The sequence below is a fragment of the Cibotium barometz genome, chromosome 46 (assembly GCF_041138505.1).
Source record: "Cibotium barometz isolate CiBa-2024 chromosome 46, ASM4113850v1, whole genome shotgun sequence".
Lineage (NCBI taxonomy): Eukaryota > Viridiplantae > Streptophyta > Polypodiopsida > Cyatheales > Cibotiaceae > Cibotium > Cibotium barometz.
In genome coordinates, this window is record NC_141091.1 from 26,589,647 (window position 1) to 26,614,676 (window position 25,030).

General features: G+C 41.2%; 1 protein-coding gene across 1 annotated transcript; it reads left to right on the plus strand.

Moving 5' to 3' along the window:
- Nucleotides 1-1,848: 1,848 nt before the first annotated feature.
- LOC147612073 (uncharacterized) lies at nucleotides 1,849-5,100 on the plus strand. Its single transcript, XM_086783928.1, has one exon. The coding sequence runs from the start codon at nucleotides 1,966-1,968 to the stop codon at nucleotides 4,777-4,779; it is 2,814 nt and encodes a 937-aa protein (XP_086640054.1). The 5' UTR covers nucleotides 1,849-1,965; the 3' UTR covers nucleotides 4,780-5,100.
- Nucleotides 5,101-25,030: the final 19,930 nt, after the last annotated feature.

Consider the following 25,030-nt stretch of genomic DNA (forward strand, 5'->3'; position numbering starts at 1 on the left):
CCATGAATGTTCTTCTCGCAGAGTAGGGGAAACAAGGAAAATGTGCTCGGAGATCCAGAATCGGCTCACTTTGTGTGCTCACTCAAAGGAGGTGTCGATGAGAGCCACATACATCTCTTGATGACCTTGCCATGGCCTAGCAAGTTAACCTTACTAGACCAGGGGGATGGACTCTAAACGTGCTTCTCCAAGGGAACTATTGAGAAAGCTTATTTCCTTAGCTAGTCTCTCTCTTATCTCTTCCTCACCCTTTCTTTCTAATCTCTCTCTCTCTCTCTCTCTCTCTCTGTCTCTCTCTCTCTCTCAAAATCACAAAGATTTTAGTTCAAGGCAAACAATATTATATTCATGTAAAAAGGCCTACGGTAGAAAACATTCAAAGCAATGAAACATTAACTAGAAGCCACTAGTCAGTTATATGGGAGTGCTTGATCGACTAGGTCCAAAAGATTAGACTCCTCATTGGATGACTAAGTTGTAATATCCCAACAAGCTCCAATCTAAAATAGTGTCCTTAATCTTGGACACAACCCAAGCATTTGACTATGGTGCATCCATGTCCAAAAGGATCATTCTATATATCTTCAATCTAAACTACCTTGTTAATCTCAAATTGTATGGACTTTTCTCTCTCTCTCTTGTACATATAGTTGCTTGTATGTGGGATTTCCTCTAGGCACTAGAGTGCAACTTGAAGTGTTCCAGTGACATAAGAAGCCAATTCAATGGGTGTCATGAAAAGTACCATCTCTTCATGACATTTAGTGGGCTTTCCTCTAGGTAGTAGAGTGCATCCTGAAGTTCTCCAAAGTGACATGAGAAGACAATTCAATGGGTGTCATGAAGAGTACCATCTCTTCTTTCAAGCTTGTAAAGGTTGGGGAGCTCCTCCTAGACGGCTTTCTAGAGAGAGTGCTAAGAATAGCAAACCAAACATATTGTTACACATATATGGTGATACTAAACACCCTTTACAAGATACATTCAAAAGCCTCTTTCCTCTTATCCTCCCTTTCATTCTTTATCTTCTTCTTGTTAATGGAAGAACAAGAAGAAGAAGTACGTGAGTTGTCTTTTCTTTGTCTTCTTCTCTTCTTCTTCTTCTCATGTGACAAGAAGAAGGACATGTGACAAGAAGAAGGACAAGGAGAGAGAGGAGGAAGATGAAGTGAAAGAAGAAGAAGACGAAGAAGGAGAGGGTAGGAGATTACATATTGTTGGGATTCGAAGTCTGATGTGTGTGTGAACCCTTGTTTATGTATATGTGTGTGTGTGAACACTCACTTATGTGTGTAGGTGAGTAAGGGACCTTTACTATCATTTAATTGGTGCTGACTGCATCACCATTTCTACCAACAATAATTGGTCTCCATGTAGCTTCAAGTCCATCTAAAATCGTCTCACATTAGGGTTTCTTAAGTGAATGCCTTGTTCGAGTTCCCTTATTAATTTAAGGCATAGGTTCTCTTGTGATAATTAGAAATTGTCTAGTTTGCAGTGTCCTTGATCCAAGATATAGTTCTAGTGGTCGTAGTTGAAACCCTCTGTTTGCATTAGGAGATCTCTCTAATACATGGTTCAAGAGTCTCCCCTTCCATTCATTGCCTATGCATATGTGTAAAACCCCTTAAGATCCTTGCTATATGGGCAAGCCCATAACTTTGGGGGTCTGGAAGATGCATTTGTGGGTCCGAACCCACCTAATTTTTAATCGTCTAGGAGTAGGTGTGACATCAATGTTATGGTAGTCTAATAGATACTAGCAAAATGATTTTTTATGCCCAACCTTGCCCATTCAATTTAAAATTTTTTTTTTTTTTTGCCTAGAAGCCTGGATACTAGTGTGTAACCACCACGGTCAATTCCCTTCTCTTCTTGAACGTTGGAAACCCTAGTGTTTGGAAGCTCTCTGCATCTTGCTCGCTGCGTATCTGCTCTTTTGCTCGCGATCGGTCGTGGCGATCAATGGAGCGGCCCCGGATGGCTTCACCACCTTCCTTTTCTCTGGGTGAGCGCAGGGCAGACACCACTTCTTGGCCCCCGCAGTATGGCGATCACTCTTCTCTTACCGGGTATCATTCTTCTCTCTCTCTCTACGATAAGCAGCCTCCATTTCATTCAGCGAATATCAACATGGATGGGCCTGGACATGGACACGGACACGGGCATGGATATGGCCATCCGGGAGATTATCCCCATAACAGCTCATATGGAGATTACACATCGGTTGACGCCTCTTCACATCTGCCACTTAATAATGGAATCGGACATCCCCATGGCCATCCAGGAGGCTTCTCCTATCGCAGCTCATATGGAGATTACAACTCCATTGGATCCTCTGCATATCGTTATGAGTCGGCTCTCTCTCATCAAAAGGAGGATATGGCTTTCAGTAACAAGTACTTAGCTGGCCAGTATCAACCTGATGGGGATGGAACAAGCTATGCAAACAGGCATGATGATTTGCTCTATCAGTATCAACCCCAGAAAGATTATGCAGGTCTTCACGTTGGTGACTTGGCCTACCATAGCAAGCCCGATGATTCACTCTATGAGCAATTAGCTGCCAGGTATCAGCATAGTGCAGTTACCCAGGAGTATGAGTCGACCTATCCCCTCAAGGAGGACAATCTGCATCACCCGCAATTAGCTGGTAGATATCCATACCAGAAAGATGATGGCACAAGTGTGGCACACGATTACGAGCGGCCTTATATGCAGAATAGTAGATTAGAGAGGCAGTATGCCATGGCTTCCTCCGGCATTTATGAGAGTGATGGTGCAATGGGTGAGTGGATGGGTACAGGAGGTGGGATAGCTCAGAAAGGGAATGAAGTTGAGGCAGATGGCAGGTCAGGATATGGAAGCTTGTTAAGTGGCCTGCAGGGACGATATACTGACAACGAGACAAGAAGCAGCTTTAAGTTAATGGATGGTAGTAATACTGCAGAAGTGGAACATTGCAACAAGAAGCCATTTTTGATGCCCGGCACAAGAGATGAAGAAAGTTTCCGACTGACTCAGCCTGTGATGCCTCTGGTTAGAGATAAGGATAATGCTGCAGTTTCGATGCATACCAAGCCTGCAACTCCCGTCACTAGAGATGGAAATAGTAGAGAAGGTTCTAGGCAGGCTGAGGGTGCAGGCTCAGCAACGGAAGCCAGGATAGGGAAAAAGAGGCAGAGTAGATGGGAGCCTCAACCAGAGGGGGATGGAGATGTGCAAGACAGCACAGCCAAACAGAAGAAAAAATCACGGTGGTCCCCTGAAAAGCCTTCTTCTGGACAAATCAATCTGCCGGAGTTTATGAAGGAGTTTTCTGGAGGTCTTAATCTGGATCGTGAATTCTTGGCTTTGAAAGCCAAACTTGTTGACATCAACAGAAAGCTCCTAACGGGACAGGTGGTTGAGGATAAGCCTGATGGAACTAGGTCTCCTTCCCCAGAGCCTGTATATGACAATTTTGGTAACAGAATCAATACAAGGGAATACAGGGCCAGAGAGAAGCTCACTCGAGAAAGGCAGAGTGTTCTTGCAAAGCTGTTAAAAAAATTTCCGTCTTTCAAGGTTCCTTCAGACTTCAAATCTGCAAAGCTATCTAGAAAGGTGTACATACCTGTTGAGCAGTATCCAGATTACAACTTTATAGGTCTAATAATTGGTCCTCGGGGTCACACACAAAAAAGAATGGAGAAAGAGACAGGTGCTAAAATCTTCATCAGAGGAAAGGGCTCTGTGAAGGAAGGAACGTCACATGCAGTGATTCATGATGAAGATGACAAGCTGCATGTGCTGATTGAAGCAGATAATGAGGACTCTTTAAACAGGGCTGCTGGCATGGTGGAAAAGCTACTCATACCTGTCGGAGACGGAAAGAATGAGCTTAAAATGGCACAGTTACGCGAGCTTGCTACACTCAAGGGCACTCTCAGAGGTGATGAGCTATGCCATCTTTGCAAGGAACCTGGGCATTATAGCAATGCATGCCCCCTGAATGGCTCCAAGCCTGGTCCAGTCTTGGCTGTACTTGGACCTCAGAAGGGTGATTCTTTGCAGTTAGGCAGTGGAGGCCATGGATTAAAGGCATCTAGTGTGATGGGGAGTGGAGTCCCTTCCCTTGGGGTTGGATTGTCAGGTGAGAGTCTTGGACTTCAAGTGACTCACTCACTTTCACAACATGGCATAGACTCAGGGCTTAACAAGGATGCTGGCAGTGGCCATCTATATGTTGCGTATTTGCCCCCGTCAGTTGATGATGCTGCCCTTCTAAGTTTGTTTTCGCCTTTTGGTCATATAACTCATGCCAGGGTAATGAAAGATCTAACCAATGGTACCAGCAAAGGTTATGGCTTTGTCAGGTATCTTGATGCTGCCGATGCATCACAGGCAGTGGCACTCATGAATGGGTACAAGTTGGATGGAAAGGTTCTTGCAGTAAAGTTCAAAACTTCCAGTCAAGCTGGTGCCAGTGGATCGCTTTCACCAAGCAATCCTGATCAGCAGCCACTTTCCAATAGTGCAACCCAAGGTAGTCTAGTGGCTCCACCTCTAGGTGCAACACAAGGCACTCTTAGGGTTCCACCACTAGGGGCAACAGCAAGCAGTATTGTGGCCCCACCGTTTACTTGGAATGGTACCTTGTCGTCAACTCTTAGCTCTTTTACTCCTGCAGCTAACCTTTTTGGAGGCTTGCTGCCTGCTGCAGCTCCCTTGCAAGGTGGCCCTCCAGGGCATTTTGTACAGCATGGAGGCACCCATCAGGGTTCGGTAGGACAGTGACTGCCTGTGCTTCATTCGAGGGTCCAGCACATGTATCTGGTAAGGATCTGACCAACACATGGGCTTTTGCTGAATCTACCAGCTGTCCAAGTCAGTTGGCAGGTGGTTTTCTGTTGCAGCACTTCTTATTCATTTCTAGCATTTTCAATTCAAAACAAAAGAAGGCTGAAACTATAGCTAGGTGCTCGGTGTTCTTCAGAAGGAGCGTTCAGTTTTTTCGTCTCTACCAGCTTTTCTCACCTTCAGAGATCCTCTGGCATGACATTTGTTTCTTGAATGACCTTGTATACAAGTCCTTAATGAGAAGAGGTCGTTGACGAACTTTGCTGCTGCTGCTTTGCTACTATGCTGCTTGTATTTTTATATTGTCTTTATATAAAAAACCATTAGTCCAGAAAGACATGAAGGAATAGCTTTAGGCTTATTACACACCATCATTGGAAGGATGCATTACAATGGAGAGATTTGCAGGCAGTCTGATGCAGCCAACCACAAGCACGTTTCCAGTGAGGACAGTCTTTGAAAGTGAGGACAGTCTTTGAACTCTTTTCACGAGCTAGACGAAGTGAGTGTTAAGGTTAAAGTTTTATGTTGAAGCAAGGTGGTTTTATAACCCATCTCTGCAGAATTGTGATGATCCCTAGGTTAGGCACCTCCATTGTGATTTTTACAAGGTGGACGTATGTGCTTGCATGAACTGGTGTCACAAAACGTTTCAGTGCCTGGGGGTAAGGTCTTCGACACACTTTTGCATGACCATCAATCTGAACTTAACATCTAAACACTGGCCACAACCATTAATCATAATTACATGCTGAAAAATAATATCATATGCATAGGACACCACATTGGGATTGGAACGGTCGCCCCCCCTTCGACGGAATTCTTTATATCTCAAGAGTATTTGTACAACAAAGGGTGCGGGTGCTTAGCAGTGGAATATTCTAAGTACATATGGTTCCAATAAATTGAACTTGTGGGAACACTATCCCACAAACTCAAAAAATTTTGCACTCGTAACTCAAGACCAAAGTCTTCGAGATTTCTCAAAAAGCAAGCAGCTTTTGGCGACGAAACTCTCCAAAATTGCTTTGGTGGCTTAGAAATTATTAGCTATTGGATGCCCAACTTCAATGAGTGTGTACACATATACTTATAAGCCTTATAAACCCTACAAATGAATAAAATCCCATGAAACTTATGTTTTATGGCCACCTTTTAAACATTTTCATGCTAGTTAAACCTCTGAAAAGACTCCACATCAAATCCTAACCTCACAGGCATCCTCTTCCATGTGAAATGTTCATATCTCATAAATATGAGCATGTACGTGTGCACACCTACCAAGTATGTGTGAAATAACAATTCATAGAGTTCCAAATTGTCTGGCAACACATAATACCTTGGAAAATTTCCCGTTCACATCCTTTGTATAATAAGTATGGGCTAACTAGACATTGTTCAAATCACAAGGGTGGACCAAATGGTGACAACTAGCACTTGCATTGGTCGCGCTGATGATGTGAGTGGGGGACTATGCTATGCTATACATGATGGGACTATGCTATGCTATACATGATGGGACTTGGGAGTTGATGATTATTAGAAACTAAGGGGGAAAGAGAAGTGAGGCATTCATATTTAAAAAAAGGATATGATTGCATTGATACAAATGAGCTTGTGCATAGTACTTATATAGCCATGAGAGGTACACTCTACGTGACTTGATACATTTTTGGATGACATCATCGATGAGGTAGCATAATCATAAGTGGCTAGCACATTAGGAATTTTTTGGACCCAAAGAGGGTCTCTTGGATTAACTTTTGATTAGGAATGGACCAATAGGATGAGGGTTGGGTGCACATTTTTGACTTCTTTGATCCTAGGGGACCTAGGCTTTGGTTTGCTAATGGGGCCTAATTACTACTCGTCCCCCTACCTCTTGGGCCCAAACTTAGAGGTCCCCCCCACCTAGAATCGCGCATATTAAAAACCCTAAAAATTGAAAAATTTATTTATTTTTTTCAAAAGTGTGTTTTTCCTCTCAAGCTCCTCCCCAACATACTCTAGGTTTGGAAAGCTCATTTTGAACCTCTTTCTTTCTCTTCTAAGCTCTCCATTGCTGCAAAAACTCCATACCTCTCAAGCTCTCCTTCCTTGTCAAGCTCCCTCAGTCTCCCTCTCCCTCTTTCTTCCTTTTCTAAGCTTTCCATTTTGCTGCAGAAACTCCATTCCTCTCAAGCTCTCCCTCCTTCTTCTCAAGCTCCCTCCCTCTCAATCTCCCTCTCTCTCTCTGTCTCTCTCAAGCTCCCTCCCTCTCCATTGCTGCAGAAGCTCTATCCCTCTTTAGTCTACTCTAGGTTCAAGAAGCGTATTCTCAAACTCTAACCCTCTTTTAAGCTTTCCATCTGCTGCACTGAAAACCCTGAACTTTCTCTCCTCTTCACTCCTCTGTTGTAAAACAAGCTTTTCTTTTCCCTTCTTCTCTTTTCTTACCACCATGGCCTCTTCCAGTAATGTGAGAAGACCTAGGGAGAAGATGGAAGAGCTTGTGCTGCATAACACAAGAGATGAGAATGGAGTTTGGGCTCCAACAAGATTCAGGGTTGGGGCTTGGGTCTACATGCAGCCAAGCTCTAAGGGACCACATCGAGTGCGTTAATTGGAGAATATGCTACATCATTAGAAGGGGCGGCTACAAGGCTTCAAGCATACTAAGAAGGAAGGATTGGTTGCCATAGTGCAACATGTGTATACCCTTGGAGACCTGTACATTCAAGGCCAACGACCAAGGTTTCCTTCAAATTGTTAGTGTAACATAAACACAGCTTTAACAACATGCTAATATTGGATTTTTTGTTTCAAAATTTTTTATGATTCTCCATTTTCTTATGTCTCTCTACAGATATTTTTCCCTCTAATTATGTTGAGGAACAACCACTCCAAAACCTCACTGGAGTTTTCTATGCTATGCATGCATCCATTGGAGAGGCAATGTTTGTGTCTCAAAGTCCAAGTGATCTTGTACTACAGAACAATATCTTTTTTTTTTCTCACTCATATTTTATAGATAAAAAACCAGGTTTATTTGGCAAGCTAGAAGAGATCCTTAACCCCCCTCTTAAACAATCCCGAATGGCCCAAACCTGATGCTTGGACCATCTTATGCTTAAAGTTTAAGATGGTAAGTGATATCAAGACATCACTCAAGTTTTCAAAGGCATCTAGGTTAGTAGGGCTAAATTGGTTTTTTCCTTTACATGTTTTTGTGCACATGTTCAATTCCATGCCAATGCACCAAACAAAAACAATGTATATTTGTAAGGAGGTACGGTCTGACCTCATTCAAGGATTACTAGGAGAGAGGGTTGGGAGGTTAATGAGGGGTCACATCAAGGTGATGTGTACAAGTGTAATGTAGTAGATTTTACAGTGTCTTTTAGGTTTTTGAAGGCACGCTCTATTTTGTACATGCGTCTGCACTACCAAAGATGGATGCAAAAGCACGGGACGACATGGATCCCACTTCAAGCCTCAGAAGAAGAAATTATGCCTATTGAGGTAGCTGTGATGATGCAAAATGGATGGATTGAGCGAGTGGCAGCAAGCAAGCATTGGAGCCTAGCAGACCTGCGTCAACACTTTAGCATTATGGGCTTTGACAATGTGGAAGAGTCAAGTTTCAAGTTGATGAGAAGAAAGGTATATCTGATTCCACTACATGTCTAGAATTAATCCTTACACTTTCTGGTTATTGTGCCACTTTCTATATTTTTATAGATTGGGAAGCGTAAGGAGGGGACAACCATGGTCTCAGAATCATGGCAAATAAGGGACCTTGAATTTTCAGCCAGCAGCAGCAACAAGGTGCATAGCCCTACCAACACATAGTAGGCATGTGGAAGAGCTTGAAGATGAATTGAGTATATGGGAAAATAGCCTTTGTTTTGATGCACGTGAGGGGCAAGAGTTTCACGATCGAGGTAAAGGCAATGAAAAGCTTTCAAGTCAACAAGGAGATGGAGATCAACATGAAGTAAATGTCACAAGAGGGGCAAAAAATGAAGACATTATAACAATTTTAGATTAGATGACATGCTTGTAATTTTGTAGCAGGCTCTTTTTTAACCAATCTTTATTTAATTGAAATCTTAATATTTTTGCAAACTGTAATTTTTTTGTCTAGCGGTCTAGTGTGAAAAGGCCAAACTTTAAATTTTAACTATAAATAGCTAAAGGTGCCTTCTTTCTCATTTTCACGCGATAGAAACCAAGCACGAGCTCACACTATCTCTTTGCATTCACATGGCTACCCACTTTGACAACTTCTGTGAGTTCCTCTCCACCACCCCGTGGGTGGGCAAGAGCGAGCTCTTTGTCGTGTTCTCTCGTGAAGTCGACTTTGAAAAGTCGCTCGCCTTGCGTCCCAACATTATGAGACGTAGATTGCATACATGGAGCAATACTTGGCTCCCCACTCCATCTCCTTTCCCCATTGCCCCAATGATCGATGGGTGCCTGTTGAGCTGCTTAAGTACATTCAACAATATGCCCGTCCCTACATCCAGCGCCTTGAACGCTTCATCGACATCTGCATCCCCGCAGGAGCTTACTGTACCTTCAATAAGCAAGAGGTGAAGAGGTTGGGGAAGGGCAATTTAGGAACTAGGTTCCTCTCATGGCTCGCCACTTTTGCGTTCCTCATCAGCGATGAGGATCCGGATGAGGAGGTAGAGATGCCTGCATTGCAGTTGGCAGGGTATTTGAGGGATGACAAGGAAGTGAAGGCAGTAGGAATGAGTGCTGGTGTAGAAGAGCAGCTTGCATCAGAGCACTTTCCAGAGGGTGCACAATCTACAGCTGAACAGCCCACTGTAGTAGAAGATGCGGGGCCATCTTCCCCACACGAGGAGAGCAAGGTGTTGCCAGAGCTTGAGATCAATCTTTTGGGCACCATTGTGGTGGAAGGTGAAAAATACTTATTTCTTCATGACCTTGAAAAGGCAGCTGGCTTGAGAATGGATGAATGCTTGGGCATTATATGCACGCGATGTGAGGTGGACCTTGATACGTCCACAACCTCGGTCCTCACCTAGATAGTGCTATATTACCCCTTGGAGAATCTATCGCAGAGACAGTTGCTTTGGTCAAGGAAACTGTGGGTTGAGACCGCGGAGCAAGCCCTAGTTCCAGAGGAGGAATTCACAACCTTACAAGACAAGCTAGAGGCTGAAAAGGATACCCTTGCTGTGCTGGAGTGATGGAGGAGACCAAAGCACCAAAAAAGGATGAGGCTAAGTCCTCGATTGACCTCTCCGCCCCCACCAGCACTTTGGCAAAAGAAGACATTGAGCAAGAGGTAATAATCGACCTTTTACAACCTAGAAACATTTGTAATTATGTATAGGGAAATATTTTGATTTTTCCTTTGACTGCAGAGGGTGGTTGAAGTTGACGCATTTGCTGGGAGAGGCGGTGGGGCAGAGACCAGGCCAAGGTCCATGGACATGATGCTGTGTTGGCGCACTATCTTGGTCGACTTCCTGTGGATGGCATCGCCATTATCCACCACAGGGACTACACCCCTCAATCTGCCTTCACTCTCTTCTTTTTGAAAGCCCTCTCTCTAAGGTGCTCTGTGTAGCCTCTATGGCACAGAGCACCAAATATTTAGTTCTGATTAAAAAATCCCTTGCCTTCGATGTTTTTGGTTCTGGATTTAGGGGTAAGCTTCTTGCTCGTATAGGTATAGCCAAAAGCATAGGCATAGAGGATCCTCAAGAAATAGCCCAATCACTCCTTGAGCACACTCTGCCCAATAACAAGAGAAGAAAGCTCAATATTGTAAGAAAGCTTTTGTAAAGATGATGTATCACTTCTTATTATGAATACAATACAATTTTTACACATCAAGTATATCATTGTTTTTTTTAGTTTGTACCATCAATGTTTTTGTGAATGCATCCACCTTCTCTATCGAGAGTGTCTGCCCCATGAAGGGCACCCCCTCTCTCCATTCCAACCACCTGGGCCTATATAACCTTCTAGAGTTGCCTTACATTCACATTTACATATGCTGATGGAAAATTAAGTTTAATTCCTAAACCTAAAAAGTACATCAGTATGACGTCAAAGTCTACTACTAACTTAGGTCACATTCCTCCGGAGTTGCCTATATTCGCATTAACATATGCCAATGGAAAGATCAAGTTAATTTCCAAACCTAATAAATACCAAAGTATGATTTCGACTCTGAGAGATTCCAAAGTCTAAATCATTATTAGAAATAATCCAATCATTTCCCCTAAGCTATATCACATAGGATATGATGTATTAGAATCACGTCCTTATAAGCACTATGTACAAGCTCATTTGTATCAATGCAATCATATCCTTTTTTTAAATATGAATGCCTCACTTTTATTTCCCCCTTAATTTTAACTTGGTATTAGAGCATACGAGACTTCTATTTTGGAGCTTTCTAGAGTAGACTTCTATTTTGGATTTTTAAGCTTGGAGTTTTCTTTCTATTTTCCTTTTGGAGTATCCAACCATTTCAACTTTTGGAGTTTATTAATTATTTTCCTTTTTGGACCTTTTTTTTCTTCTTCTTTTTTGCGCCAGTCCATCTCCACGTAGCCTTTTCATTGCCGCGACGCGTCTCCTTTGTGTCTTGCTATAAGCCTTCTCTTCATAATCCTCTTAACCCGCCAACCTGCCTTCTAACTCAGCCATTGCAGCATCCTTAGCTTGTGTAGCCCAAGTCGCCACGCCTACATCCTGCATTTGCTTCTCCCTCCGTCACTATTCGTGCTACACCTTGAGTTGTGTGTGCCAAGGCTGTGTGGCCTTGATGGTCTTCTAGCCCTTAAGGAGGGTTTGTTGGAAGCAAGGCCGTATCCTTGGTTGTATGTGTGTACCTCATCTAGCAGGTGTTACCTTAAGGAAAAGCAAGAGAAAAAAAAAGGAGAAGGCTCACATTGTCGAGGCAGAGGAACGCCACTTTGTGGCAACAGGTGACATTGAAGACTATGATGAATCCTATCCTTTCTAGTTCACTCTTTCTTTTTTGGGTTCTAAAACTTTATCTTTTGTCCTACATGACCTTGATTGTATTATGGAGAAGAGTACACATACACAATATCATTAAGGGAAGACTCTCTCATTCTTGTATCAGAGGGGATTACTATGTATAAGCCCATGTATTGAGTGAGATGTTTGGTTTAAGGGGGGTGTTAGAAATAATCCAATCATTTTCCCTAAGCTATATCACATATGATATAATGTATTAGAATCACCTCCTTCATTAGGAATTTTTTGGACCCAAAAAGGACCTCCTAAGGATTCTTAATTTTAAGAGATTAGAGCTTAAAAAGCTGGGCTTAAGGGAGACAAAGGCTATGATGACCCCTATTTTTTGCCTTGCCACATCAGCCATACCCCCCTAGTTTCACTTTTTAAAGGGAATATTCTCATACTCTCTCTCTTACTTTTTGACTTTTCTCATACTTTTTGAATTTTTTATCTTCACTCTCTACAAATTGAATCTTTCTTGTCAGTTTGAAATCTCCTTTCTCATTAACTCCCACCATATCTCCCTTCCACATCAGCAAAACATTCTCGTATTTAGGTGGGCCCCAAAAAGTGAAAATTTTTTATTTTTTATTTTTTTACATTTTGAGGTGGAAAAAACACCACCCAACCAATATGTATGATGAAAATAATTTTTTCCCTCCAAAAAGCTTGTAATTCAAGGGTCACGTCAGAAGCGCCTGCTGTCAGGAGCCAGTACATCCATAACTAACTGTCAAGTCCCCACAACCCCATAAACATAACTAACTATCAGAAAGAACCACTACATCCATGAGATCCCGAAATTGTGGGGACCCCAAAATTTATTATTTTTTAATTTTTCTCATAAATATAATTTATTGATGAAAAACTCCATGTTAGTATATTTGTATATCAAAAATATCATTTTCTACTTAGAAAAACGGGTTTTAACAGTCTCTTTCACTCCCTCCCTCCCTCCCTCCCTCTCTCTCTCTCTCTCTCTCTCTCTCTCTCTCTCTCTCTCCCTATAAGGATCTCTCTGCTTTAGCTTCTTCCTCTGCTTAGCTATGGAGCCTTTGCAAGCTATGTGTGTAGCCCCTTGTGAAGCTAAAAAACGGAAGGTTGATTTACACATTCGTATTTCTTGCGCAAGAGGCACGCAAGGCTACAAAAAGTCATGCTCGGCTTGAATGGTTGCAGACCAATGCTCCCCATAGGCATGGTGCTTGGCGTGCGTGCGTGAGGAGACAAGGGAGGCGTTGGGTTGTGCATGCACATAAATCTAGATGTAATAAGGCTAAGAAAATAAGTTTAGTTAGGTTTTTTTTTCACTAAAAAAAAACTATTAATAGTTCCTTCTCTCACTTCATTTTTATTTCACTTTTTTAGAGAGGTTGAGCTCAAGATCTACGTAGACACCCACGTAAGGACACCAGCACATCACCATGTTAGCATAGTCATACATGGATATGGCACGCACCAAGAACACAGTGCAAGGCACCCAACAACCACATACTGGCGACACCACGGAAGAGAGTGACCCCTTGGATTCTAGGACATGCCCAATGGGATCACCAGAGTCCAACCCTCCTCCCACAGCAACACCAGCACACACACATGCAGGCCCTTCTAGTGCAAGAAAGCGTGTGAAGAAGACCCCACAATGCAGCCACCCCAAAGATCAAGACAGAGAGGCCAATGATGAGCAGTTTGACTAGGTTGGTGAAAACATTCCTACATTGTGCAACACCATAGGTGGCAAGACCCTACAACCAAGACAAGGTCCCCTACCTACCCGCCGCAGGAGGAACTACACAGGTACCACAGCAATAGGAGGAGGAGGATTCAGACTATGAGAGAGACCAAGAGGAGGTTCATGCAAGTGCGTGCAAGCGTAGAAAGGTCAAGCTCTTCAAGCCAAGGAAGTCCCAACCTCGCCAACTCACTAACACAACACAGAGAGCTCTAAGGAGAAGGATGCGCCAAGGGCATAGAGCTCTACAAGAAATCAAGTTTTATCAAAGGAACATTGAGTTGCTGATAAGAAGAGCCCCTTTCGCTCGCACAGTGAAGGAGATTCTCCAACGATATAGATCAGAGTTCCATGTGCAGAGGATTGCCCTTGAAGCATTGCAAGAAGCCTCCGCGAGGCTTACCTTGTTGGGCTTTTTGAAGACACCAACCTCCTTGCAATACATGCAAAGAGGATTACCATATCTGCCAAGGACATGCAACTAGCTCGGCGCATTCGAGGCGAGCGAGACACGATCTAGAGATCTTAGATGTTAACCTTTTTTTTGAAGCAACTCTTTTGTTTCAAACCTCCCTTTGTAACAAGCCTATCTGGCTTTTATTTGTAACCTTCTGATAATTAAAATTTTAAGTTTATCTTACAATGTCTCGGTGTCATCATGTTTGTTTAACATGGAGTGTCTATCATGTGCCAGTTTGTCACCCAAGGCATCAGAAATGCTCCTGGAGGACTGAGGAAGCTGTGCCAGAACAGTGCAAATTTGGCCTCAACGATGTAGGCTCCAAATTCGCATTGTTTTGGCACTTCTCCCCTAGCCACTCAGGATCATTTTTGATGCATTTATAATGAAGTTGAGCACACTAATTGTGAGAAACAGTAGTTTATAAGATAAAAACACCTTTAATCATGTGTAAAAATATAGTGTTTATCATCCAATGCATCAGAATTGCTCCTGGAGGACTAGGGAAGCTATGCCAGAACAGTGCGAATTTAGGCTCTACAGCGGCCGTGCAGGCTCAAAATTCGCACTGTTCTAGCACTGCTCCCCCAGCCACTCGGGATCATTTCTGATGCATTTATAATGAAGTTGAGTATACTAATTGTGAGAAACAATAGTTTATAAGATAAAAACAGCTATAATCATGTGTAAAATTACATTGTTTGTCATCCAATGCATCAAAATTACTCCTGGAGGACTAGGAAAGCTATGCCAGAACAGTGCAAATTTAGGCTCTACAGCGGCGATGCAGGCTCAAAATTCGCACTGTTCTGGCACTACTCCCCTAGCCACTCAGGATCATTTCTGATGCATAATGAATTTGAGTACATTAATATAAAAATAGTAATTTATAAAATAAAAATACCTTTAATCATGTATAAAAATATAGTATTTGTCATCCAATGCATTAGAATTGCTCCTGGAGGGCTGGGGAAGCTATGTCAGAATAGTGCAAATTTGGGCTCTACAGAGCAGCGATGCAGGCTCAAAATTTGCACTGTTCTGGCACTACTCCCCCAGCCACTCAGAATCATTTTTGATACATTTATAATCAAGTTGAGTACATTAATTATGAGAACCAGTAATTTACAAGATAAAAATACCTTTAATCATGTGTAAAAATATATTATTTGTCATCCAATGCATCAGAATTGCTCCTGAAGGACTGGGGAAGCTGTGCCAAAACAGTGCATATTTGGGCTCTACAGCAGCGGTGCAGGCTCAAAATTCCCACTGTTCTGGCGGCACACTGCTCCCCCAGGCTATGTTTGTTAACCTTGCTTGCACAATGTCTTTTAGTTGTTTACTATTGAAACAATGATGTCTTGACTTGTTTATTTTACTGAAGCTTTACACATGTTCTACCAATATTGAATTCTGCACTCTTGTCTTGTGTGCTTTGTTGTTGCGAGCAAGCTCAGTGATACCAATGCAAGAAAGAGAATCTATGGCTCTGATACCACTGCAATGAAGAGATCCATGGCTTTGATAATACCAATGCAAGAAAGAGAATCCATGGCTCTGATACCAATGCAAGAAAGGGGCTACTCAAATTCTGCACTCTTGTCTTGTGTGCTTTGTTGAGAGCAAGCTCAGTGATACCAATGCAAGAAAGAGAATCTATGGCTCTGATACCAATGCAATGAAGAGATCCATGGCTTTGATACCAATGCAAGAAAGAGAATCCATGGCTGATACCAATGCAAGAAAGGGGCTACTCAAAGTATGGAGTAGGCATGGGAGTAGGTCATTGTAACATGCGGAAGCTTCGGGGAGATCGGTAACTTCAATGCTCAGAAAAACAGCACACTTGTCCGACAAAATTAACGCACAAAATTGAATGTAGATGTGTAGAAAAATAGAGAGAGAGAGAGAGAGAGAGAGAGAGAGAGAGAGAGAGAGAGAGAGAGAGAGAGAGAGAGAGAGAGAGAGGGAGAAGAGGACACAGTATTGGGTCTCCCGAATATCCTCTTTAGGGTCCCCACCACGAATGGTGTATTTGCTTTCATTAGAATGATGCAAAACTGAAATAAAAGACTGAACCTGAACCTTCTTGGTTGAGGAAAATCCTCTGCCGCCCTTGACCTTCAATCATTCACCCCTTCTGCGTTAGCTTATCCTTGGCTATCCTGGCCCCTTGATTAGCTTTAGCACTTGGTGAAATATGAGATGAATGACATGAAAATATGCCATAGGTATTTATACCCCTCCAAGATGCTGGGGTCGGCTGGATTAAAACTAGTCGGCTGACTAAAAATAGTCCCACGACCTGTAAATTCAACATTTAATGCTAAAATCCATGCGTATCACACATATGGGTTGTTGGCCATCATGTGCCTCTGTTTTTGGCTGCTGGGCAGCTTGTGTGGGATGCCCCACACCTGGCCTACAGCCCTCTAGGGGCTGGTGGCTACCCTATCCTATCCGGCTACCTATCCAGGAGCCCCAAGCCTGGGCCTACAGCCCTTCCATGGCCATCCCATGGCTGGTGGGCACAACCAAGGCCTTCCTGGCCCCTATGGGGGTGGTTCTACACCTTCCCCATGCCCATATAATTATCCTTGGGGTAGCCCTATGGGCTGGCCCCTTTCTTATATGCAAACCCTAACTGTCTACACAGTGGTCTGGCATCCAGTATCATACCAGATACACAGAACCACTGACATCATTCTAGAGGGAGACTCACAGCGCGGACTGGCACTGTTTCATATGCAGGACAATGCACACCTGACCCTAGACGTTTGGAGTGGGACCTTGGCTGACTGCTCACATGGGACCAATTTTCCACCCAAGGTCCTGCACCTTCTATATAGATATGTCTACGTGGCATCCAAGTGCAGGATACACGTGACATCCCCTTCTGCTTAACTTGACGGAAGCTACATAGCCTCCAAATAATCCGTCATCAATAACACTGGATAGTCGTCAAAAAACTCTTTTTGTCAAGCCATACCGCTTCGTGGGTCCCTCGGTCCTGAAACTTTGTGAGGAACTGTCTTTGTCTTTGGCCTGAGCCATGCTTGAATCGGTGCAAAAGGATCTGTTCTGGAACCATAACTTCAGCTTCATCAAGGATTTCTGGTTCCGCCTCATCTTTAACTTCTGAAGGGGTCGGACTTGCATATGGCTTTAGCCAATTGACGTGAAACACATCGTGCATACTCCAACTCGGAGGTAGCTTCAACTTCATTGAAACCTCATTAATATTTCTCTGGATGGGAAAAGGTCTGAAGCTCCTGAATGACAACTTTGGGCATCACTTGCCCACCTGTTTCAACCTTTGCTTCATATCTGAAGATACACCCAATCCCCTTCCGAAAACTTCATATCCCTTCGGTCTTTATTGGCCTGTTGAGTGTAGGCCCTTGTGCTTTAGCCAACCTTACTGACTCCAAAATCTCCTGGTGTAATACTCCGTCAATCTATTTGCTTCAGGTACTGAAGATGAGTACTGAAGATGAGGTCCTGGTCAAATACGACTGTAATGGTCTTCCAAACGCTGCCTCATGGATTCTTGCCAATAGCTAAAGAAAAAGAATCATTCAAAACAGCTTGAACTAAAGCAAAATATGATTCCCACTTACCTTGCTGATCGTGTGTTAAAACCCTAAGATCTCTCTAGATAATTGTTATGCATAAACATGCATAAACTCATCCACCCAACCACCCCCGAGCCCAAGGGATGCACACATGAATTATAATGAAGTACATCATACCTTTACCTTGATGTCCCATACAATCAAGAGGTATGACTCCAATCCAGCAGCATGTAGCTGTAGTGTGGAATGGTAGGTGAGTAGATATGATCCTCTACACAAGAGAACATAACATAACCTAGCCTCAAGATAACATCAAGAGAACATCCCTTAAGTGTGCCCCATGTCCTTATTATATAGGAGGGCCCTCAAGTGACTCTTGACATTTCCTATGTATGACCCTTGGATGCCTGACCCTAACCTCAATCCTTAAGGTTAGTCCTAACCCATGCTCCACTAGAGCTTGTTCCCATGCTCACAAGCCAAATGTAGCCTCCTAGTATATGCACACATAATGTGCATATAACATACTTCCCCTCTCTCAAAACATTGCACTCTTGGAATGAAAAGAAAGAAATCTGCACTGAACAGTCTCAACCGACTCCCAAGTTGAATCCTGTATTTCCTTATGTTTTCACCTAATTTTAACCTTAGGGATTAGTCAACTACAAAGTTTCCTTTCCCCCACTGAATTCAAGTACCTTTTCAGGTTCATGTAGAACATAGGATAAATCCTTGACTTCAACAAGTTCTTGAGGAGTAACTGTGTTATCCTCACCTCCCAGTTTCCCTTTCAATCTACTGACATGAAAGACTGGATGAGCTCTAACATGTGGAGGCAGTTTTAGTTCATACTCAACCGTGCCAATTCGATGTATAACTCAAAATGAACCACAATATCTAGGAGATAAATTTGAGCATTTTCCTATTAACAAAGTCTGAGAGTCTTTAAATAAACCAACGCTCTTGGCTCAAAAGACTAGGGTGAGCGTCTTCTATCAGCATAAAATCGTGCCCTATCCTGAGCACTCCTGATAGAATCCTGAGCTTCGATCAGCATTTCCTACATATTATGCAAGAAATCCCTCGATGCATCAAGCTTAATGTCCTTAAGACCGACATCAATAGGTGCCCTAGGTTGATACCCATACATAAGCATGAACGGACTGAATCCAATAGTCGTATATTTAGAACTGTTATAGGCAAATTTCATCATTGGAAGATACTTTTTCAGAGACATATGCACAAAGCATATCCTCTATAATTTGATTCATATGCTCTGTTTGCCCATCAGTCTCTGCGGATGATTAGAGGATTTCATACTCAAAGTAGTTTCCTTGTTGTAAACCAATCGAAATAAAGTACGAAAACATGGCATTAATGGCAGAAACCAGGGATTCATCGGCGCGACTCGATGTGCCCATATCTGCACATGGAATTATCGGCATCCCGAGTTACCCATATCAACATAGAGAGTCATCAACGTCTCGATGAGTCACATATGTTCATCCGTAAACCATCAGGTGGACTGTATAAATCACCTAAGGCACGAAACTAGAAAAAGAAATGCCAACAAAGGAAGAATCCAAATTTCCTTAATCCGATCACAACAAGATAAACTCGTTGAACTCTAAAGAAAAAGATTTCAACAAGTGAATATGCCGATGAGATTACCCTCATCAAAACATGCAGGCTATAGATTAAAAAAAGTCTATCTAGAGAACACCTACACTATAACTTCAAGTGAATTCAGAAAATGAGATTATCTTTAAATGTTGAGGTCAACATGCCAAGTGATGTAAGCAAAGCAACAATCCTGAGCCCAAATTATCCCATTAGATAATATATGTGAGGGATTGCGAGCATCCCATACCACCATGATACCACCCATACATACCTTACCAATTTGAAACTCCCTAGTATGCCGTCTAGGAAATATAAATAAAATCCTATATAAAAGGAATAAGATGGCCTTATCCCAAACTTTCACATACTAAAACTTGTCTCTATATATCTGAGACCACATCAAGGAATAACTCTTTCCGAGTACATTATTAGAAAAGAATTTGAACTAATGGAGCCTTTCTAATGATAACTACCCAATAAACACAATAAAGTTAGGGTAAAAAAATAACTCACCTAGATACATAAGCAACTAGGTATCCAAGTTGGAATATGTATAAAATTACAAGGAACATAGTCCATATTATGTGCAAAAAACAAAGGCAAATGCTACCTTCAAAGCACATGATATTATTCAAAAGATCCTTATAAAACCATGGATAAAAGCATAGAAGCTCCTCAAATCCATGAAAACCTTAGTTGATCATAAAAATCAATGCATACCATCTAATGGACATTAATCATGCCAAAAGAAGCATTAAAATTGGTGGCAAACTCATCAACTCGGAGTATATGAACGTGGTGTCGTTCAAGAAAAACTCCAAAATGAGCAAGTGAAACACATGTGTAACACTCATAAAAAAAGCCCCAGACATAAGTGATCTAGGCATAACCTGATGAGTCCAAATAAAACTTTGAAAATATCCAATAAAATCCACCAAAACAAACAGATCAACTAACCCATCCTAGGATTTGTCTTAGGCTTAAGAAATGAAGCAAAGACCACACTTAAATAAGTGTAAAATAAATTATCATGGACAAGTGTCAAAGGTGAGACACACTTTGAACGCAGATTATAGCCATCATTGAAAAAATTAAGGAACATGTCAAAAGAATGGCTAAACAATGGTAAAAAATCATGAAAACATCGTTTAGAATTAATCCAAACAAAAATATCTACTACATAATCATATTAATAATATGCGAATAACCGGCATCTATCTAATGTCAGCACATGAAAACGTACTGTAACATTAAATAACCCTCGAAAATATTAAATTCTCAAGAAAAAAGAATTATCATGATTTTTTTATTTTTTTCTTAATTTTATAGGGCCTCAAAATACGATAATTTTGAATTCCACCAAACCTATCTTATCGCATTCCAAACCTATATTTTTCCAAAAAAAATTTAGCAATTAGATTTGCCAAAATACCATTGATATTTTAAAAATACCAATTTTCAGGATTTTTAAAAATAATTTCTAAAAAATTCTTATTTTTTTCTAAGAATCCCATCGTTCACGAAATTTCCAATTCTACTCGACAATTCTCAAATCCAATGAAAATTTATAATTTTAATTGATTTTCTAATTTTCTGGGTCAAAAATATATTTTTAAAGGAATTTGAATGGTCATGGGTGCCCTAATGGACACACCACATGCCAAATACCAACCCCACATTTTCTAGAAATTAAAAATAACCTTTGTCTAATTTTTCACTAATTTTTAAGAATTTTTTTAAAATTTTTAATTTACCCCGAACGCATAAGAATACGAACGGTCAAAAATTTCAAAATCCCAATGTTCTTCATGGAATACGGAAAGCCAATAGTTTCAGGAAAATGAAAAGACAAAAAAAAAATCAGAATGTGAAAGGTCAAAGTTTTCGGAATCCGAAAGGTCAAAAGTTTTTTCGGAATTCAGAAAGCCAATAGGTTTCCTGGGAGATGGAAAGCCAAAGGGTTTCAAGAAAATAATTTCAAAAAATTTTAGCAATTTTTTTATCTCAAATTTCATATTTTCTTTCTGGCTTTTTTCCAAGCTTTTGAATAAAAAAAAACATTTTTTAAAAAAAATTCAAAATTTTTAAATAAAGCTTTTTTAAAGCAGCCTTAAGCTTTATGATTTTTTTTTGGGGGGGGGGGGTGATTTTCGCTCACCTGCAGAGCGACCCCCCCTCCCGCGCTGCGCATCTAGAAATGGAGAGGAGGTCTCCTCTCTCCTCTCCCTCTTTCCATTCCATTAACTTTCCCTCTCCACCACCTCCTTCTTTGTTGTAAATAGAGAGAAAGATTAAAGATTAATTAATCTTTTAATTAATCATAATCATAATTCAATTATGATTAAACTTAATCAAACTGTGGTGGTAATGGTCGTGGATGGCAGGACAGGCCTCCACAACAGAATTTTCAGCCCACATATGGTACTCGAGGTGGTCGTGGATATGCACCTCAAAGAGGTCGTGGTAACCCCCGTGGTAGAGGACATTGGCAAGGCCAACAAAATTCTATGCAAGATGTGGAATGCCATTATTGTGGCAAGTATGGTCATATGGCGAGAGATTGTTTCCGCAAACAGAATGATTTAAGAGGGGGTAGAGCACAGCGTGGTGGTAATTATGCACAACATGGTGGAAACTATGCATCAAGCAGTAATGATGGCACAACAAATCATTTGTTTGCTATGAAGCATGTTGTGGGTTCTATGACGACAAATGCTGAGAATGATGATACATGGTATATGGACTCAGGAGCATCAAACCATATGACATGTCATGGTGAATGGTTTGAGCATATGAAGCCTATGGATGTAAAAGGCTATGTGGAAACAGGTGATGCTGAATGAGTGGTAGTGTATGAACGATTTTCAAAAAGCCCTCTACTACGGGTAGTTCACAAGATCAACCCTGATGATGGAATCATCAAATTAGCGATAGACATGGTTCTTAGACAAGCCAGTAATTGTCCCTTGAACCAATCAAGGATCAAACTACAGCGAGTAGTGGAGATCTCAGTCTCTTCCATGATGACACTAGGCACATCTAGTGGTTTGTGAATCTCAATAGTAAGCACATTAGGAAAAAAGGGAGCTCATTTTGGGGCCTTTTACGGTTTGGAAAAATAAGCTCTCAACAACCAATGAACAGAGGGCCAACGTAACGTTGGAAATTCACAAAAATAAGAGAAAACAGATAAAAGAAACAATATTTTATGTAGGTACAAGCGTGCTACATTAATGTGGAGATTGGTTTTTTATTCTCACAAGATCTTTGGACATGAAGATAGAATCTAGTTTGACATTTTCTCTGACAAGGGCCTTCTCGCTTCCACCTTCCTTTGAACTTTGAAATGTTGTGCTGCCTTTCCTTCGAAAGGTCTACCATTCTACACCACTGCCTCATTGTGCAGCAGCCTCTTCTTTTCCAAAACTGCTCCCTTGATCCTGTTTGGCTTAGAGTAAGATGTTTCTTATCAACTGTCTGTCTGCCCACTTTCTCTTTCTTGAAACTTCACTTTGTTATCTTGTTTACATTACTTTGCTGTGGTTACAGATTCACAAGGTCTCCATGGTGAATAAAAACTATGGCCGTTCTTGTGGAAGACGCTCTGTGGGTGGATGATAATGCTATGAAGGCAGAATTATACCACACATCCTTACCCCGTCTCGACCTGCTTCTTCTATTTCTTCGGTAGAGAATTCAAGTACAGTCAAAACGGAAGGAACTTGGGAAAGATTTAGAGGAGCATGGGTGCTCATGCAACCTAGCAAAAGAAAGAGACCCCAGACAAAAAACATTTTCTTGGCATCATGGAAGGGAAGAGTACGAGATTTTAAAATCACCAGAGGGAAGATATCGGTGAAAGAAGTTTTGATTCAGCATGTGTACATGCATAAAGAACTTGTCTTGCGAGACTATCCAAATGATCTTCCGCAACACAGGCCTAATTGTATATTTTTCTATTGTGGTTTTGTTCTTTATGAGGTGTATGGATTTTTAAGATAAAGCTTTCTTTCTTTGCTTATTGACATTCTTGTGTTATTTTATTTCAGATTTATACCCTTCATCGTATGAGACATGGCAAAACATCGATTGTATTCTGGGATTTATAGATGTTTTGCATGGATCGATATAGGAGAACAACAATACCAAGGTCGATGTGCAACAGAGCTAGCTCAATCCGGTATATTTTTTACTGATCATTTTTGGACAATGCAAACACACATGGTGTGTTAAGAAACAAGACCTTCCGGCATGGAATTCAGTGGATTGGCCTCTCCCACATTTTAGTGTTACAGAGGCATATAGGGCCAAGCTTTTCAAAGAAGTACAGAAAGCTCTGAGGCCCAATATTGCCACAAGGATAATAAAAATTTCTTTATGCATGCCTCTCACAGTTTTTGTAGACTTGTTTAATACCTTTCCAGTGAAGGTTTCAAAAACAATGTTCACAGTTAAAGCAACAAGTCTGGCATGCATGCCACAATTTTTGGATAAAGGTTGGGATAAGAAGACATGTAGTTCAGTGTTTTGTGAGGTTGTCCAACCTTCTATGCAACTGAAGTACATGGTTGCATCACAAAATTTTATTTTTTCTTTTTATTATAAGCGCAGTCGAATGCTAGGTACAAAACTAGTCCCAATGGATCAAGATGAAGATTCTTTTGGTGCAGAAAATAAACTTCTTGATATTGATGTTGTTGAGAATGGTGAGATGTGCTAGTCAATATCTCATTAAGACAATGTTGCTCCCTAGCTCAATTGTGCAATGACATTCTATTTGAGACAGAAGGTTCTATTTCAAAGGACTTTTTATTTATCCTAGTCTCATTAAGCACTGCTATTAGTTTACTTTACCCTATTGTTTCATATTGCTTTTTTTGCAGGTGCTCAAAAGAAGAGAGAGTTCAATAAAATGCAAAGACATTGAAAATTTAAAAATTGAGATAACACAGACTCCATAAACAAAGGTATTATATATTCAATAAAGTAAAATTCTGTACAGAAGTGTTTAATTATATATGTAGAACATATTCTTGACAACAATTTTCTATTTATCTACAGGCTGATCTAGAGGCTGCTCTACATGGTCCAAGCTCACCGTATCATCTTTATTTGGAGAATCTATTTTTTGCTGCTCCATCCTGTCGTGTACAGTCTCTTGGTGCTGCTCCATTGTCTCCTCTACTACCCCTGGAGCATCTGTTTGCTGCTGCTCCATCATCTCCTCCTCTGGTTGTCCTATCTCAAAATAGCTTGAAAGTATATATTTGGCACTAATCAGCACTCTCCAGCCCGCAACTACTTGAATCATCTTGTTGTGGTGTCTGGATAGTTGGAAAGATATGTTAGAAACTGTTAATATCTGAACAAAATAAAATTATTCAATAAGTTCAAAGGCATAGCATGAAATAGACATCAGTAGAGGGAACGACTTTCTACCTCTAAATCTATTGGCTCTATTGAATCCAAAAGATTGACATTAGGAGGATAGTGATCCAATGCATCTAGAAGCCTTCTAATACAACTGCAATACATATAATTCAGTTAGTGTGCATTAAATCCAAATAATGAAGTTTAAAGTTAAAAATAGCACGCAAACCACTTACAATTTCACCTCTCTGTGTGTGTTTCTAAGAGAGTTGAATAAAAAGCATTGCTTCTGCTTGGATGTCAATAGAAGCAAAGCTCCACCAGTGGTCACTGTATAAGGAAAAAAGCATTAAGAAATCAAAGGCTACAAGAGTTCTTAATCTTGAAGAAAAATCCCAAAAGAAGCAGTCA

What these genes read in the sequence shown, in the direction of transcription:
- LOC147612073 (XM_086783928.1), top strand. Translation starts at nt 1,966, where the DNA reads ATGGAGCGGCCCCGGATGGCTTCACCACCTTCCTTTTCTCTGGGTGAG.